At 42.4% G+C, this 17,632-nt stretch overlaps 1 protein-coding gene across 1 annotated transcript in view; it reads right to left on the reverse strand.

Annotated features, from left to right (window-relative positions):
• Positions 1-5,499, reverse strand: part of ACSM4 (acyl-CoA synthetase medium chain family member 4) — a 30,620-nt gene extending 25,121 nt beyond the window's left edge. Inside the window, exon 1 of the mRNA XM_002711831.5 lies at positions 5,273-5,499. Coding sequence (XP_002711877.2) covers positions 5,273-5,464 — 192 coding nt within the window. The 5' untranslated portion in view covers positions 5,465-5,499. The remainder of the gene's footprint in view (positions 1-5,272) is intronic.
• Between the last annotated feature and the right edge of the window lie 12,133 nt (positions 5,500-17,632).

A 17,632-nucleotide genomic window follows, 5' to 3' on the forward strand; every position in this document is an offset into this window, starting at 1 on the left:
TACTAGGACATCTGCCCTCTCGCCCCTGTTTTTGTGCATTCTCCTAATAGCACCCCTATTTGACTTTCAGGGAACATAGCCTTGATGAGACAACCCATCAGGGCGCTTGCTCCACTCTGACTAGTGGGTGGGCCTGTGGCCAAAGCTGGGCAAGTCAGAACCTTCCCTGGCCTTTGAATTTTCTGAGCAGGACCAAAGATAGAAAATGGCTGGTGCTTTTACATCCCCTGGGAGCTATCCTGTCTCTTGTCCTTGCCAAGACTGAATGTCCAGTTTCCAGCCCAGTTTTACAAGCTCTCTCATATTCTTCCAATGAATAAATGCCCTTTTTGCTTAAGTTACATTCTGTTCCAACCAAGTGACCTTGGTGAATGTACTGAGTTCAGTGAGGAACCTGACATCTGTTGGTAGCCAAGGGCTGAGGTGTGGATTTCCCAGGTCACAAAGAGCAGGGTAGAGGGGGCATGAACTTCTTGATTGATTTCCTTGATTGATTTCCCCATGTTTCTACAAAGTGAGTCTTTGTGCTGCAAAACTTCTTTGTTTTATGTATTACCTAGTGGAAAAATATTACCTTTTCTTCTTTCTTCCTCCTATATGGAATGTTCCTTTAATGTTATTTGATTGGAAAATACTTCAAAACCCAGTTTACATTGCAGTTCACTTCTGAGCCTCTCTTCCCCACTGGCCCCCACCTCTCTGGGTTTCTTCAGTATTATGCTCCTACTCCAGGTGATCGCATTGTGTACACTGTATTATATTACAGATGTGTCCCCACCCTATGAATGCAAGCTCTGTAAGATCAGAGGTTGGGTTCTTGTTTTTTGGAGCTGTGTGACCTTGGTTAAGTAGCTTAACTTCTATGAGGTTAAGTTTCTTATTTGTAAACCTCTGAGGCTTGTGATGGGGATTTGATGAAATAAAATAGGTCAATATTTCACAATCTGTAGTCATTTGAGTATTTACTATTTCTGCCAGATCTGTCTACACCTGTGTTATTATTCTTTATTTTTGTATATTCTTTACATTGACTCACTTTTGCTTGTATGCCTTTACTTAAGAAAGAAAATAGGGGTGAGTGTTTGGTGCAGTGGTTAAGCCTCTGCCTGAGATGCTTGTGTCCCGTATCAGAGTGCCTGGGTTAGATTCTTGGCTTGGCTCCCTATTCCAGCTGCTTGCTAATGTGCACCCTGGGAGGCAGCAGTGATTGCTCAAGTAATTGGATCCCTGCTACCCATGTGGGAGATCCAGATTATCTACTGGGTTCCTGGCTTATGCCTAGCCTGGCCATGGCTCTTTCTCTCTCTTTATCCTCTCTACCTTTAAAAAAAATGAAAATAAATAAAAATTTCAGAGCTTGGGGAAGATGGCAGAGTAGGGAGAGAGCTTGCTGCTCTAGTCTAGGAGAAGATAGTTTTTAAAAAAGTGGAAAGAATGGAGTCTCAGGGAAGAGTAAGGGAAAAAATAGCAGAGGAAACTCTGTCAATTGGAGGGACACAGTGGACCTCTAAGTGGAAGGCGAGGACATGCACAACTCAGAACCCCAGCAGCTGAGAGCCTCTGCACCAGCTTTGGAGAGTGTGGTGAGACCAGACTGCAACAGCCCAAGTCACTGGCAAAAAAGATGCAGGAAGAGCCTAGAGGGAATCCAGCTTAGAGCCCTGTAGGGGATAGTGTACCTGCCAAACTAGAGGAGAAAAAACAAAGATGAGGGACACTTTCTCTTTCACCAGTCACCCTTCAACAGCATCCTGTAACAAGCTGATAGAAAGCAGGTGCCATTTTGGACATTCATAACAGCTATACCCAGCAACCAGCAAAGTGGAGACCCTTGAGTCTGGTGGAGAGAACAGATGAGGCTGGGTGCTCATGACTGTGGGAGGCTTGTGAGCCAGGACATTGAAAATGCTGAGGCTGTGTGGACTCAGAGTGTGGCTGGGACTTTGGACTGTCACTGTGGGAGATGCCACATGATCAGGGCTCTCTGGTTACCTGGTGAGGGACATTGCTGGGGAATCTGAGCTTACACTGAGGACTGCACAGATCCTTTGTGTGGTCCTTGTGGCAGAGCAGATGAATAATATGCCTACTGGGGCAAACGCCTAGGCACTGGTCTCCTTTGAGGAGAGGAGCTCAGCTGAGTCTATGCCAACAGACAAGAACAAACCTCCCCTCTCATTAAAAAAAAAAAAAAAAAAAGATATTCCATGCCAAACTTGGGTGTGTCACCTTAGACACACCCTTCACACTTGAGCACTAAATGGAGCTCCTTCGCCATACCCACCACATGCCTCTAGGTATTCCCTGAAAGCAGACACTCCATTAATCCACTCAGACATAGTCCAAAGATAAAAGCCACCAAAGTGAAAAAACAAACCAATGAGTATTTCCACAAATGCCTAATATCTAATGCCCCAATTCAAGAAACAAGAATAAGGAAGACAACATGATGCCCCCAAAAGAACACTTAAATATTAAATTGTGAAGATGATGAGAATGAAGGAATGCCAGCAATGGAATTCAAAAATTGATCATAGGATTACTCTGAAGTAATCGACACAAATGCTTAAACTAATGAAATCCATACATGACATCAAGGACAATTTCTCCCATGAAATTGAGATCTTAAGGAGAAATCAAAAGGAAATCTTGGAAATGAAGAATTCAACAGAACAAATAAAAAATGCAGTGGAAATCTTTAACAACAGAATTGGTGAAGCAGAAGAAAGAATATCTGACTTAGAAGACAAAGCACAGGAAATTATACAGTAAGACCAAACACAAGAAGAAGAAATTAGAAAACTGAAAAGCACTGTTGGTTATCTACAGGATACTATCAAATGACCGAAAAGATGGGTTCTAGGAGTTCCTGAAGATGTGGAAGGAGAGAAAGGATTATAAGACCTTTTTAGTGAAATAATAACAGAAAATTTCCTTAATTTGGAGAAAGAAAGGGACATCCAGGTACAGGAAGACATGACCAGAAAAGATCTTCACCATGACACATTGAAATCAGACTCTCCACAGTAAAACATAAAGAAAAGATTCTAAAATGTGGAAGAGAGAAATGCCAGGCTACTTTCAGAAGATCTCCAATTAGACTCACAGCAGACTTCTCATCAGAAACCCTGTAGTCTAGGAGAGAATGGTGAGATATATTCCAAGTATTAAGAGAAAAAAACTGTCAACCCAGAATACTATACCCTGCAAAACTCTCATTTATAAACAAAGGTGAAATAAAGACCTTCCATGACAAAGAGAAATTGAAAGAATTTGTCACCACTTGTCCAGCCTTACAGAAGAAGCTTAAGGATGTGCTGTACACAGAAACACAGAAACATGGTAATCACTATGGAAGAAGGTAAAGGAAGGAAATCTCCCAGTGAAAGTACAAAGGAAATCCAAAGTAAAAAATAAGAAAATTATGGGAAAATGGCAGGGCAAACTTATTACTTATCAAGAGTCACCTTGAATATAAATGTTCTCAACTCTCCAGTTAAAAGACACAGACTGGCTAAATGGGTTAAAAAATAAAACCTACAAGAAACACATTTCACCAACAAAGATGCATGCGGACTAAAAGTGAAAGGATGGAAAAAGATATTCCATGCTAACAGAAACCAAAAAGAGCTGGTGTAGCCATCCTAATATCAGACAAATAGACTTTAACACAAAAACTGTTAAAAGAGACAAAGAATGGCAGTATGTAATGATTAAAGGATCAATTCAACAGAAAGATGTAAGTATTATAAACATATATGCACCTGGTTACAGGACACCTGGCTATTTAAAAGAAAAGTTAAGGGACCTAAAGGGAGACATAGACTGAAATATAATATTAATGGGGGATTTCAATATCCCACTTTCATCAATGGACAGTAACCAGACAGAAAATCAGCAAGGAAACAGCAGAGTTAATTGACACTATAGACCAAATGGACCTAAAAGATATCTACAGAACTTTTCATCCTATATTGCAGAATACACATTCTTCTCAGCAGTGCATGGAACTTTCTCTAGGATTGACCACATGCTAGGCCATAAAGCAAGTCTCAGAAATTCAAAATAATCAAATTCATACCATGCATCTTCTCAGACTACAGTGGAATGAAGCTGGAAATCAGCAACTCAGGAATCTCTACAACATATGCAAACACATGGAGACTGAACAACTTACTCCTGAATGAACAGTGGGTCACAGAAGAAATCAAAAGAGAAAACAAAAAATTTCTGGAAACAAATGGAGATGACATATCAACATATCAAAACTTATGGGATACAGCAAAAGCAGTGTTAATAAGAAAGTTAATAGCAGTTGGTGCCTACATCAAGAAATTGGAAAAGGTCGGTGCCATGGCTCATTAGGCTAATCCTCTGCCTGCAGCACCGGCACATGGGGTTCTAGTCCTGGTTGGTGCGCTGGTTCTGTCCCAGTTGCTCTTCTTCCAGTCCAGCTCTCTGCTGTGGCCTGGGAGGGCAGTGGAGGATGGTCCAAGTGCCTGGGCCCTGCACCTGCATGGGAGACCAGGAGGAAGCACCTGGCTCCTGGCTGTAGCGGTCATTTGGGGTGTGAACCAACAGAAGGAAGTCCTTTCTCTCTGTCTGTCTCTCTCTCACTGTCTAACCCTGCCTGTCCAAAAAAAAAAAAAAAAAAAAAAAAAAAAAAGGAAAGGCACCAAATAAATGAGCTATTAATGCATCTCAAGGATCTAGAAAAACATCAGCAAACCAAACCCAAAACTAGTAGGAGAAAAGAAAAAATTAGAGAACTCAATGAAATTGAAACCCCCCCCCCAAATACTAAAGATTAGCAAAATGAAGAGCTGGTTTTTTTAAAAAATAAACAAAATTGACACACTATTGGCCCAACTAACCAAAAAAAGAAGAGAGAAGACCAAAGTCAATAAAATTAGTATTTCTTCTAAATACTCCAACAATAACTAAAAAACCAAAACTCAGATTACTACTTTTTGGATAAACCATTTTATCACCAACCTGAACCCAAAAGAAAGAGAAAAAAAGAGGGAAAAGGCCTAATTCTGAATAACCACAATGTGAGGGGCACCAAGGAGACCCCAAAGTAAGACAGTCAAATATAGTTGAGGTTCTAGGATCTATGGCAAGAGAGGAGGGCAAGTGGAAAACAAAGGAAACCAAGAGAGATGAAAAGAAGAATTGTATTGAGATTGACAAGGAGACCACAGACCAATGAAGCGGAAGAATGAGTGATAAGTAGACACCAGGCACCCAGTGGAAGCCCATCATCCTCTACCTTCTCCTTTTGGGACCACTGGTCCAGCACATCCCCAGCAAAGTTAAAGTTCTTAGGCAACGACCTGTCACAGCGATTTATGGCTTCAAAGTCAGCAAGTGTCAGAGATGCCCAACGCTGATGATCTCTGTGAAAGTGCCGGCCAGATGGCTTGGCAAGCCAGATGAATCTGAACGTCAACCAAGTCTTCATGATTCCCAGAGGACACTGGTTACCAATATGGTGTGGAAGTACCACCACCTGTGGAGAGAGATGAATGGAAAGTGTCCTTCAGAGATTGGGGAGTAGACCTGTGGCTGCATGCCCCTGGCAAGTTGAAGAACACCCCCAAAATACCCCATCCTTTTTTTTGAGCTGTTGCTGTTAGCCACTAATTAATCTCTGCCACTGGACTCTGCCATTTGATTTTGGCTGTGACTGGATTAGTCTTTTTTTTTTTAATATTTATTTATTTGAAAGGCAGAGTTACAGAGAGAGAAGGAGAGACAGAGTGAGAGATCTTCCTTCCACTGGTTCACTCCCCAAATGGCCACAACAGCCAGAGCTGGGCCAATCCAAAGCCAGGAGCTTCTTCCCGGCTCCCACGTGAGTGCAGAGGCCCAAGGACTTGGGCTATCCTCTGCTGCTTTCCAGGCATATTAGCAGGGAGCTGGATCAGAAGTGGAGCAGCTGGGACCTGAACTGGTGGCCAAATGGGATGCTGGACTCCCAGGCAATGGCTTTACCTGCTATGCCACAGCACCGACTCCTGAATTAGTTTTTTAAAAACACTACAGCTGTAGAAATGTCAAGCTCCTGTCTCTTGTTCCCACCTTCCCACCTTCACCCCAACTGAACAATAGACAAATAGAATATTTGCTGCCTGGATTGGCGTTCAGGGCCTCCTGTCTGCTTCACACTCTGTTCCAAGTGTATCTGCCGAATCTTCTGTAGGAATTTCCTCTTGCAGTAACAGCAGCCCACTCACTGTTCATGAGCATCTACTTCTACCACTAAGATCAGGCCTGCCATTCCCCTTGCGTTTGGCTGCCCTTCTCTCCTTCCCCGTCAATCTTCCATAATTATTGCTTAGAAACCTTGATTTATGTCCTGGCTAAGAGACTTTCTGGCTGTAAGACTTTAGGTAAATTACTTATCTTCCTATTCCTCAATCATCTACAAAATGCAGAATATATGGTACCTCCCTCCTAGGGTTTTTGTGAGGATTTAATGAGATAAACCACGTACCCCATAAATATACACAGTAACTATATGTGAATTTTAAGATACATATTGAAAATAAAGACAAATAATACAATGAGTTTAAAATGCCTAATCTGTAAACAAAATAAAATATGCCTTCAAAGTGTTCACTACAGCTATTGTTGAGATTATTTTTATTAGTACTTCTTCTGTGACATGGTTTCATGAAACAATACTACAGTATGAATTAGGAGACCTGGGTTTTACTCAGCTGTTTCAAAACTATCTTTGTGGCATTGGGAAAGCTACCTGCTATTTCTGGACTCCATTGTAATCTAATTTCTTTCTTTTAGTTCTGTGATTACTTCTTTTTTAAAAAACTTCCATGGGGCCAGCTCCATGGCTCACTTGGTTAATCCTGTGCCTGAGGCACTGGTATCCCATATGGGTGCTGGGTTCTAGTCCAGGTTGTTCCTCTTCCAGTCCCAGTCTCTGCTGTGGTCCGGGAGGGCAGTGGAGGATGGCCCAAGTGCTTGGGCGCCTGCACCTGCGTGGGAGACCAGGAAGGGGGACCTGGCTCCTGGCTTTGGATCGGCGTAGTTGAGCTGTGGCGGCCATTTGGGGGGTGAACCAATGGAAGGAAGACCTTTCTCTCTCTCTCTCTCTCTCTCTCTCTCACTCTCACTCTATCTGTAAAAAAAAAAATTCCATAACATCCATTTATACTACTCATGTAACACATGTCTGCCTGGTTTTATTAATTACCATTCTTTTCTGGATTTTAATTAATTAATTAATTTAAGGGGCATAGTAACACATAGATATTTCATCTGCTGAATAACTCCCTAAATGCCTGCAGTGGCCAGACTGGGCCAAGCCAAAGCTGAGAGCCAGAAACTCGATCAAGATCTTCCACATGGGTGACCCCAATTACCTGAGCTATTGTCGCTGCCTCCCAGGATCTACATTAGCGGGAAGCTGGAGTCAGGTGCTGGAGGCAGGTCTCAAACCTGGGCACTCCTGTATGAGATGCTGGTGTCTTGAATGCTATGTCAAATACCTACCTCTATCATTTTATTTTATTTTATTTTATTTTTTTATTTTTGACAGGCAGAGTGGACAGTGAGAGAGAGAGACAGAGAGAGAAAGGTCTTCCTTTTGCCGTTGGTTCACCCTCCAATGGCCGCCGCTGCAGCCGGCGCACCGGGCTGATCCGATGGCAGGAGCCAGGATCCAGGTGCTTTTCCTGGTCTCCCATGGGGTGCAGGGCCCAAGCACCTGGGCCATCCTCCACTGCACTCCCTGGCCATAGCAGAGAGCTGGCCTGGAAGAGGGGCAACCGGGACAGAATCCGGCGCCCCAACTGGGACTAGAACCCGGTGTGCCGGCGCCGCAAGGTGGAGGATTAGCCTATTGAGCCACGGCGCCGGCCTACCTCTATCATTTTTAATATATATGCCCTGTCTCCCTGATTTATCTAGTAGTTGTGGTAGAGGCTGTGTATCACATCCTTCATACTAAACATGGCTCATAGAGAATAAAAGCTAGTGTTTATTATTTCTTAAGGTAAGCCAGGCACTTGGCACTCCTGATGTCTTTTATTATTCAAATATGGCAAGCTTGTGAGGCTGGTGCTACTATTATCTCCATTTTGCAGATGAAGACCCTGAGGCTCATGTAGACTTAAGAATTTGCCCAAGGTCATCCAGCTCATGGTGGCAGAGACAAGATTTGAACATTCACAGGCTGACTTCAGAGTTTGCTTACTCAGTCTTTCTGCTGTTCAGTTTCCTTCATACTGCCTGTACTTTCCTGTACATCAACAGGAAACCTTTCCTGTTGATGGTGAACACTCTCACCCTTTTGCCCTTTAGTCCTGTGTAGTTGATCTGCATGAAGTGAAAAAACCTGCAGGTGCAAAGTGTGCCTGGGTCTGCAGCGATAATAAATAAACAAAGAACAAAGGATGCAAGATGTCCCCTCCCTTCATTGTTGTTACCAAGCCCTCTTTACTACTCAGTGACATCGGACAAGTGAGAGGTACATTTGGTGCCAACACAATTTACTGTAGCCCAGAAAGAATTATTTCTGGCAATACTGTTGGTTTTTAAACTCTCTGTTATGTCAAGGTAGAAAAGAGAGGAAAACTGGGGAAAGGAGCAGCAGAATGAGGCCATGCTCATTTTTCTGCCAAAAGTGAGACCTCTTCTAAAACACACGCTTGCAAACACACATACTCACATTTACACACACATATACTTGCACCCACATTTGTTTCTCTGGATGACCTTCCCCAAGTTGCTTGACTTCTCCGAATCTCATTTCCATCTACTCAGTGGAATGATAATAACTTCTTCACTGGCTAGTTGTGCGGTTTGAGTGAATTCTTGACACAATCACTTATAAAATGCAGCTAGGACTCAATAAATGCTGTATATTAAAATTAAACCTCAAAACTGTTGACAGTAGGTTTTAGTTGCTTGACATACCAAAAAACTAGGATTTTTAAATACTATATTTATATTAATATTGATTATAATAGAAATAAATGTTACATTCATATTAAATATGGATTGGAGCCACTTATATTTTTCTCATTTCTGCCTCTTTTAAAGCCTGGTCACTCTGCTCCCTGCTCTTGGAGCTGGCCTCAGCATCCAGCATTCTGAAGCATTGCAGCCCTCACTTCCACCATTTTGAATGTTTTTGGTTTTAGATTAACAGTGATCTGGAAAGAATTCCAAGACATGGGGTGCCTGGGCCATTCTTCCCTCCTAATGAGGTTAGGTCAGAGAATTTAGTGGATACTTTTTAATGCAGATCTCTTCCTCCAACCTGAAAAACAATTTGTCATAAATTGTTCTTATTTCCTGTACTTCCATGGATAAACTTTTAAAATCTGAAAAAATCTTCAAATGAACATACCAACAAATCTAAAACTGCATATTGCAAACAGAACTGATCTGAAAATGCATTTTAGCATTTTTTGTTTGTGGGCACAGAGTAAAATAGATCTAATATATCTTGCATATGCAAACCTGATCAATTAGCAATAAAGAACAAATCAAGATATCAAGTAGGATTTTACAGTTAAACTTAAAAAAAAAGTTTTTCCCATTAGCACTCCTTCTTTTCTGTCCCTTTAGCCTGCCTTTGATTTTCAGAATGCATTTGGTGCAGGTAGACCTTCTAGGAGAGCGCAGGACTTTGAAGGGCCACCATTTTGCTTTGAACAGAGCCATTCCCTGACTTGGGTTCCTCTGGGAGGTTTATATGACTCCATGATTAAATCTAAGGGTCACTGATTATTTTAGCTCAAAACATTATCTTTGTAGAAATTTGTGTATAAATATGTTTAACAGGCTATCTCTATAAAATATCTGTAAAAGTCAGCGAGTTGAACTAAGTGATTTTTAAAGTCTAAATGGTTTCCAGAGTGTTGAGGGAAACCTTCACAGCGAAAAAATTTATCGAGCAATTGGTATACGCTCATGTTAAGTATTTCTGTGTAATATCTTGTTTAATTCTCTATCAGTCCTAAGAGTCAGGTATTTTATTTTACATATACATGATTTATTATTTTACATATAAAGGAACTCTTGCTCTGATAGGTAATTTGCCAAAGACCGTTCATCTATCAAGCAGCGGAAATTCCAGGCCTCTCTTTGTTGTCTCTACAGCCAATGCAAGAAAATTCTGTCCCAGATTTTTGCTATATTTCTGCCAACCTTCATAAATTTAAAAGAACAGTCTTTTTCAGTCAAAGCAACAGTTATCTGGGATTGGGACTACAGTTACCCAATTATGGCAAGACAATGTGCCTCTTTTCTTACTGCCTTGCTACAGATTTACATACACTTTCTCAACTTTTCATCCCCCACATCACCACATGCATTTAGCTTACCAAAAAAAAAGGTATTTTGGATCCAGAAAGGCCTTCAGCTCCTTACAAAGACTTGACCACATCTACCAAAAGATCAATTCCTTCCTTCTCTCCTTTTGGTGGTATCTATGCTGTTGCAGCCCTGAGTCTCTGGTGTGCAGTTGGAAGGATCATAATCTCCTGGGAGGAGAGTTTTCGTTTCCGTGGACAACCTGTGGTTAAAGGGACAGCAGTTTATAAGACACAGCTGGGAGGGGAGAAAGGAAATGCAGGAGCAACCTCCTCTCATTGGTTCAGTGCCAAACAACAGTTAAGCCCCAGCACATTAGCGGATTATTCTCGTTCAGAGAGCTGATGATATTGAGATCCATACTGCTCAGAGTCTCCTATCAGAGACTCTTGACATGATTATTGAGTAGTCCAGGACATTGGCACGCTCGATGCTTGATTATTGTGGCATAACTGGATCTGGCCTGCAAACCTGCCAACGTAGTGTAGCCAAAGGAATGATATTTGAATCCCTAACTGATTGATTAGAGAAGATTATGAGAAATTCTCCAAACTTCTGATTTTATTGAATACTTATTAAGTTCTGGCCACTACTAGGAAGCTGTCCTGATAGGTCAATTTGAAGATCATCTTGAAAACAGTGTTGCTAGCTGGTTTATGAATGACTTTCATTTTACTTCCTATATTTTCCAAAAGTATAGATATTTCCTACCTTAAACATGTATTGCTTTATTTTAATAAGCAGAAAAACTTAAAAATCATTTCTAGTGAGCATGAAATATACAGTTACATACTCAAGTAAACGAGAAATATAGTTCATTTCTCTGTAACAATACTGTTACTTTCACTCTTGAATCTGTTTTGCTTAAGAACAGACACTTGATGTTGCCATTACTGGGGAGACTCCATCACTTTAGTAATTAAATTTGGCCAGTTCAAAGTTTAAACTCATTCATCTCTCTGACTCTGCCCCTTTATCTTACTGTCTTTCTGGGGCTGGAGGATATTTCAGAGGGCTGATGTACTGTCCTGGAATCAGGAAACAAAATCTGGTGTACGGTCATTGATGCTATCCATAGTGGCTTCTGCTGAGATGAGCAACCCTTGCTGATCTTTAATCCATGTACCCTCCTACTGCATCCGCAGTGAAGTGTAGTAAAGTCTCATTGGACACCCATACTATTTCAGGCCAATAACTAGGAATTGGGATATAGATGAATAAGACGTGGAAGACATTCTGAATAGAGAGAGAGAGGTAAAGAAACTAGTGCACGGAAGTGTTACATGTGTTGTGAACACATGAACAAATGTATGGAAAGAGTAGTTGATTAGACAGACACTGGTCGTGGGAGGGAAGAAGATATGGGAACCAAGAAATAGTTTATAAAAAAAGGTTGTTTTAGGATGATTGCTTTGGCAATGATGTGGAGACTGTGAAGGAAAATGATGATTACAGAGTCCAACAAGTTAAGAGGTATTCCAGAGGCAAATAGAAAGGTTTATTGTCTGTCCTACATGAAACTGGGAGGGACAATATTGTATTAACCAAGACCCACTTGGTTGTGACAGAATCCCAAACTAAGTATCTTGCCAATTCAAGAATGTATTGATCATTCAAACCATAGGAACATTAAGGTGCAGCTTGACCTTAGGAAAGTCAGGGGCTCAAACACCAAGAGTCATTTTATGTCTCTGTTTCTATATACGGGTTTTCTTTCCCTGAAAACTGGTTTTCTCTACTTGGTGAAAAACATAGCCCTTTGTCATTTCTTAGATTTTTTTCATCTTAAGACTTTTTTATGTATTTATTTGAAAGTCAGAGTTACAGAGACAGAGGAAGAAGCAGAGAGAGAAAAAGATCTTCTACCTGCTGGTTCACTCCCCAGATGACTGCAATGGTCAGGGTTGGGTCAAGCTAAAGCCAGGGCCCAGGAGCTTCTTCCAGGTCTACCACATGAGTAGCAGGGGTCCAGGAACCTGGACCATCTTCCACTGCTCTCCCTAGGCCATTAGCAGGGAGCTGGAACAGAAGTGGAGCAGCCAGGACACAAACAGGTGCCGTATGAGATGCCAGTGTTGCAGGTGGTAGCTTTCCTGCTATGCCACAATGCCGATTGCTCTTAAGACCTTTGAAAAGAGTTGTTATTTATTTATAGTTTGAAAAATTCTAGAGAAGAGCTTCGGTTTGGGCTAAGTGCCAACCACAACAATCCATAGAAGCTAAGATGGGGATAGGATCAAGAAATAGTATGGGAGCTGTCATGATAGTCATATAGTCAAGAGGACGGACTTCCAAGAAGTTTATTAATGGGCAGACACTTCTAGACTGCTGACTCACTCTGTTTCTTTTTTAAAGAGTTATTCATTCATTTGAAAGTCAGAGTTACACAGAGAGAGAGAGAGAGAGAGGCAGAAAAAGAGAGGTCTTCCATCTGCTGGTTCATTCCCCAGTTGACCACAAAGCAAGGAGCTGTGCTGATGCAGAGCTAGGAGTCAAGAGCTTCCTCCAAGTCTCCTACGTGGGTGCGGGGGCCCAAGGACTTGGGCCATCTTCTACTGCTTTCCCAGGCCATAGCAGAGAGCTGGATGGGAAGTGGAGCAGCCAGGACTTGAACTGGCACCCACATGGGGTGCTGGCACTGCAGGTGGTGGCTTTACCTGCTACACCACAGCACCAGCCCTCTGCTAGTTACACACTATGTTCAGGTCCAGAAGTTAGGGATGTGAAATCTCTCTTAGGGTTGTTATGGGAAAACAAAATTACTAATTCCTGGACAACTTGTTCCGGATATTCTGCACCCTCAGTACTTTCATCCAGTATTTGAGACCAAAGTCATCAAACGATAGTCACTTGGGATCCTTTGGTTCTTTGAGCATCTCTTAGGTCTTTGATTCTTCATATGGATTGCAAGTGTTACATTCCCTACAAGGACAGTATGTATTCTGTGCTTCCTTACTTGATTATTCAGGGATCCTATGGGAGCCTCTTGCTTAAACTCAGAAGGCTAGATAACAAGTCACCATTGGCTTGGCATCATCCCTCTAATGGTTCATTGAGAAGGTCCAAGATTTCTTCTAGAGATAATAAGCTCCAGGGACCTTGTTATGCAGGAGACCCCAGGGAGACTATGGACATGCAGCATGGATCATTAGCTGGGCCTACAGAGCATATGCTGGCAAGTGTGGAACTAAAGTAATTATAACCCAGGATAGATTTCAATGGGAAAATGGCAAATCACATCAGAATAGAGAATCTACATTAACCCCTTAGGAGAGGAAGCAACTTGGACCAGACGCTGAGGATGTCAAATCGCTCCTCAGGGTCTAAAATCACATGATTCCAGAAGGTCAGCATCTGTGACTTCTCAGAGATCTTTTTCTCTGGGAAAGTGTCCACATGTAATAGCAGCCATACTTGGCATGCATATGTGCTTTATAATTTACTGGGATCCTAAAAGCTATTATTTTTTCCAATGCTCACAAAAATCATATGAAGTAGGTACTACTATTATTATTTGGTGAGAAAAAAAAAACTCTGAAAGGCTAAGTAAATGGGAAAGATCCACATCATACATCATTTCTTTTTTTTTTTTTTTTTTTTGACAGGCAGAGTTAGTGAAAGAGAGAGAGAGAGAGAGACGGACAGAAAGAAAGGTCCTCCTTTCCATTGGTTTACCCCCCAAAATGGCCACTATGGCTGGCGCACTGTGCAGATCTGAAGCCAGGAGCCAGGTGCTTCTCCCATATGGGTGCAGGGCCCAAGGACCTGGGCCATCCTCCACTGCACTCCCGGGCCACAGCAGAGAGCTGGACTGGAAGAGGAGCAACCAGGATAGAATCCAGTGCTCCAACCGGGACTAGAACCCAGTGTGCTGGCACCGCAGGCGGAGGATTCACCTATTGAGCTGTGGTGCTGGCCCCTCAGAAATTTTTAATGGTGACTAAAATTTTTTTGACTGATGAAATTTTTAAGTATGAACTCATAAATACACACACATACAGTGTTTCAGTCTGGGGCAGTCATTTTTAAAAAGTTTTATTTCTTATTGATTTGAAAAGCAGAGAGAAAAAGAGAAGTCTTCTGTCCACTGGTTCACTCCACAAATGCCTGCAATAGCCAGGGCTGGGCCAGGCCAGAGTCAGGAACTGGAACTTCATCTGGGTCTCCCAGAGAGGTGATAAGGACCCAAGTACTCGAGCCATTGCCTGCTGACTCCCAGCATGCATATTAGCAGAAGCTGGATCAGAAGTGGTGTGGGGACTCAAACCCAGGCACTCTGATGGGCGTGCAGGCATCCCAAGTAGCATCTTAACTCTTGTGCCATGTCCCTGCCCCCGGTGCAAACTTAAATAATATCAAAAAAAGCTCAGATTCTTCCAGAATGACTCCCAGAAACCCCTTCAGGATAGCTTCTGTGTCACTTTGTCATTGTGGGGAGCAGCCCGGACTGGACTAAGTTACTGGAATTAAGACTTATTCTATGCATCTGCTCTCCCACAATATGGCGCTGGGAGAGGAGAAAACAGCTTCTACACAGCTGCCTCTTGCCAACTTGAGTGATGACCTCCAGGAGCTGATCCTGCTCCTGATTGGAGGAGAGCAGCGTACTCGGCGTGTGGGCAGCCGAGTTGGGATTGGCGGAAGAGGACTATAAAGGAGGAGAGAGACAACATGCACCAGGAACATCTAAGGGGAACATCTGAGGGAACACCTGTGCAGCCCCTGAGAGAGCCGGCCGGCGGTGTGCCACTCCCCTGCGGAAGTGGGGAAAGTGGCCAGGGGGAACCGCCCTTCCACGGAGGTGGAAGGGACGGTAGCCAACCCGGGAAGAACCAGCAGCAAACCCGGGGAGGGCCGAGCAGACAAAAGAACAGCGCAGGGTCCTGTGTCGTTCCTCCACGAAGACGGGGAGCGACAGTCATGACCCTGTTAATATTTGAAAACTTACTTTCTGGCACAATAAGATGTCCCACATTCACCCTGTATGTTTCCTGTCCTAGCTCTAAGATCAGCCATTTCTACGAGGAGTCCTGAGAGAAATGGTATTTGACAATCAGATAATCAACCAGCATTGCTGTTGTGCTTTACTAAAATAAGATGACTAACCAGGTTTGGCCCTATTGTGGAATTTTGGTCCATAGTGCGCTGTGTTAGAAAGGAGCCATAAGGCAAGATAGTAAGTTGAGTAGACTCTCTGCTCTTGGTAGTCAGCGTTACATATTTGTGTCTGCCTGTATTTGGTTGAGGACCATGATTATTTTGGATACATTTAATATCAGATATTTATGAATTAATATACTTTGTGCAGGGTTTTAGAGATACACAAGGCATAGGTGTACAGTGGCTCATAACTGTTGGGGTAAAAAGAATGGATCAAGGTTGCCACTTTCTGTTCTTGCCCCCTTGGAACTGAGGTGCATGCATTAGACAATAAGCTGGCCATGAGTTGCAGGATTCTCCATGCAGAAAGAAAGGTTGGCGTCTAGGACACTTGCTATTGACTTCAAGCTCTACTTCCTGAGATTCCTAGCCTGAGTGCCTTTGAGAGAGTCTGCTCTCAAATACTACTTTTAGATCTTCAGAGGTTTCCAAGGGCTGAAGGGGATCTTAGATGCCAGATGTCTTTAACAATACATCAGCCCTACGTCTTTCTCTAGGCTGGTGGGCAGGACCCCAGGTGCAGCCAGGAGGAGAAAGAGCTGTTGTTTCTCATGAATGGAAATAATAAACCAGTACTTAAGAGTTTAAGCCTAATTAATGACTTGAGTTTCAGGGCTCCAAATGGTGTAGGTTGGATTACCACAAATATTGTTTTAGGCTTTAATCTAAATGTCAGTAAGAGGGAGCTGTCACTGTGGCATAGTGGGTGAAGCTGCCACCTGCAGTGTCAGCATCCCATACGGGCACCAGTTCAAGTCCTGGCTGCTGTACTTCCGATACAGCTTCTGCTATGGCCTGGGAAAGCAGTGGAAGATGTGCTAAGTCCTTGGGCCCCTGCAACTGCATGGGAGACCTGGACGAAGCTCCTGGCTCCTGGTTTCAGATCAGCACAGCACCAGCTGTTGCGGCCATCTGGGGAGTGAACCAATGATGGAAGACCTCTCTCTCTGCCTCTGACTCTCTGTAACTCTGACTTTCAAATAAGTAAATAAATCTTTTTAAAAAATGTCAGTAAGAGGGAGATTGTTGACTTGCCACATTTGTCAAGAAAAGGCTTTTCATTTATTCAGCTGTATGCTATGAAAACCAGAAAGAAAGAGAGTCTAACAGGACCATTAAATGCTTTTAAGTTTTATCATTATCTGTTCTCACTTCACTGGAATATAAACCCTGTTACAGGAGAGATTTTTAACTGTTCTTTTCACTATTATATTTTTAGCACCTTGGACAGTGCCTGGGACATACTAGCTTTCTCAAAATATTGCTAAATGAAGTAATACATTTCTCCCCTAGCAACACTAATATGTGCAGGCTCTTCTTCAGGGACCTCCCTTTTGCCCTTACTTGGCTCACATATGCATTTTCCTCCCAAAGAGAAGTATTTATGACCTAAATGTGGCTATTCTTCAGTTCACATTCGTGAATTTCCATGTCAGATTGAGCAATTGCTGAACCTTTTACTGAATCCAGAGGAAAATCTTCCACTGATAAATTTATTTTGTTTTTAATAAACTTACTGGCAGCAAAACAACACACAGTGATACCTGTACACATTCTTGGGCATGTTTCATACATAAGTAGAACTGATATTTTTTCTTCCCTAGGCAAACTCAGAGAGGGGGGATCGAGTATCAAAATAAACTAAGCTATGCTGTATAATAAATAATCTCTCACATCTCATTGATCTGTAAAACAACATAAGTTTGTTTCTTGTTCTTGCTAATTGTCCAGTACAGATCAGCTGAGATATCTTCTGTGACCTGACTGATGGAACAACCCTTATTTGAAGGATAAGGATTTGCCAGCAAGCAAAGAGAAAGCAATCACATGCTCTAGCCTAGAAATGGTTCCAGCTACCAAGTCATTGGCCAGAACTTGTCACATGGCCTGAGTTCAAATTGTAGCATGTATGTATGTTGGGGGGTGGAATAGAAAACTGTGTGATGATTGCTAATAGTTGTTTGACCAGAATGTTCTGGGTTCACTCCATCAGAACTCAAGAGCACTTTTCTATAGGAACAAAACTTTACAAGAAAACAGACTGGCCAGCAGCCATTTTTGCAACCTTAGCAGACTAGGTCATACATACAGTACAGCAGCAATGATCATAGATTTTTTTTTTTTA

The sequence above is a fragment of the Oryctolagus cuniculus genome, chromosome 19 (genome assembly GCF_964237555.1).
Source record: "Oryctolagus cuniculus chromosome 19, mOryCun1.1, whole genome shotgun sequence".
NCBI lineage: Eukaryota > Metazoa > Chordata > Mammalia > Lagomorpha > Leporidae > Oryctolagus > Oryctolagus cuniculus.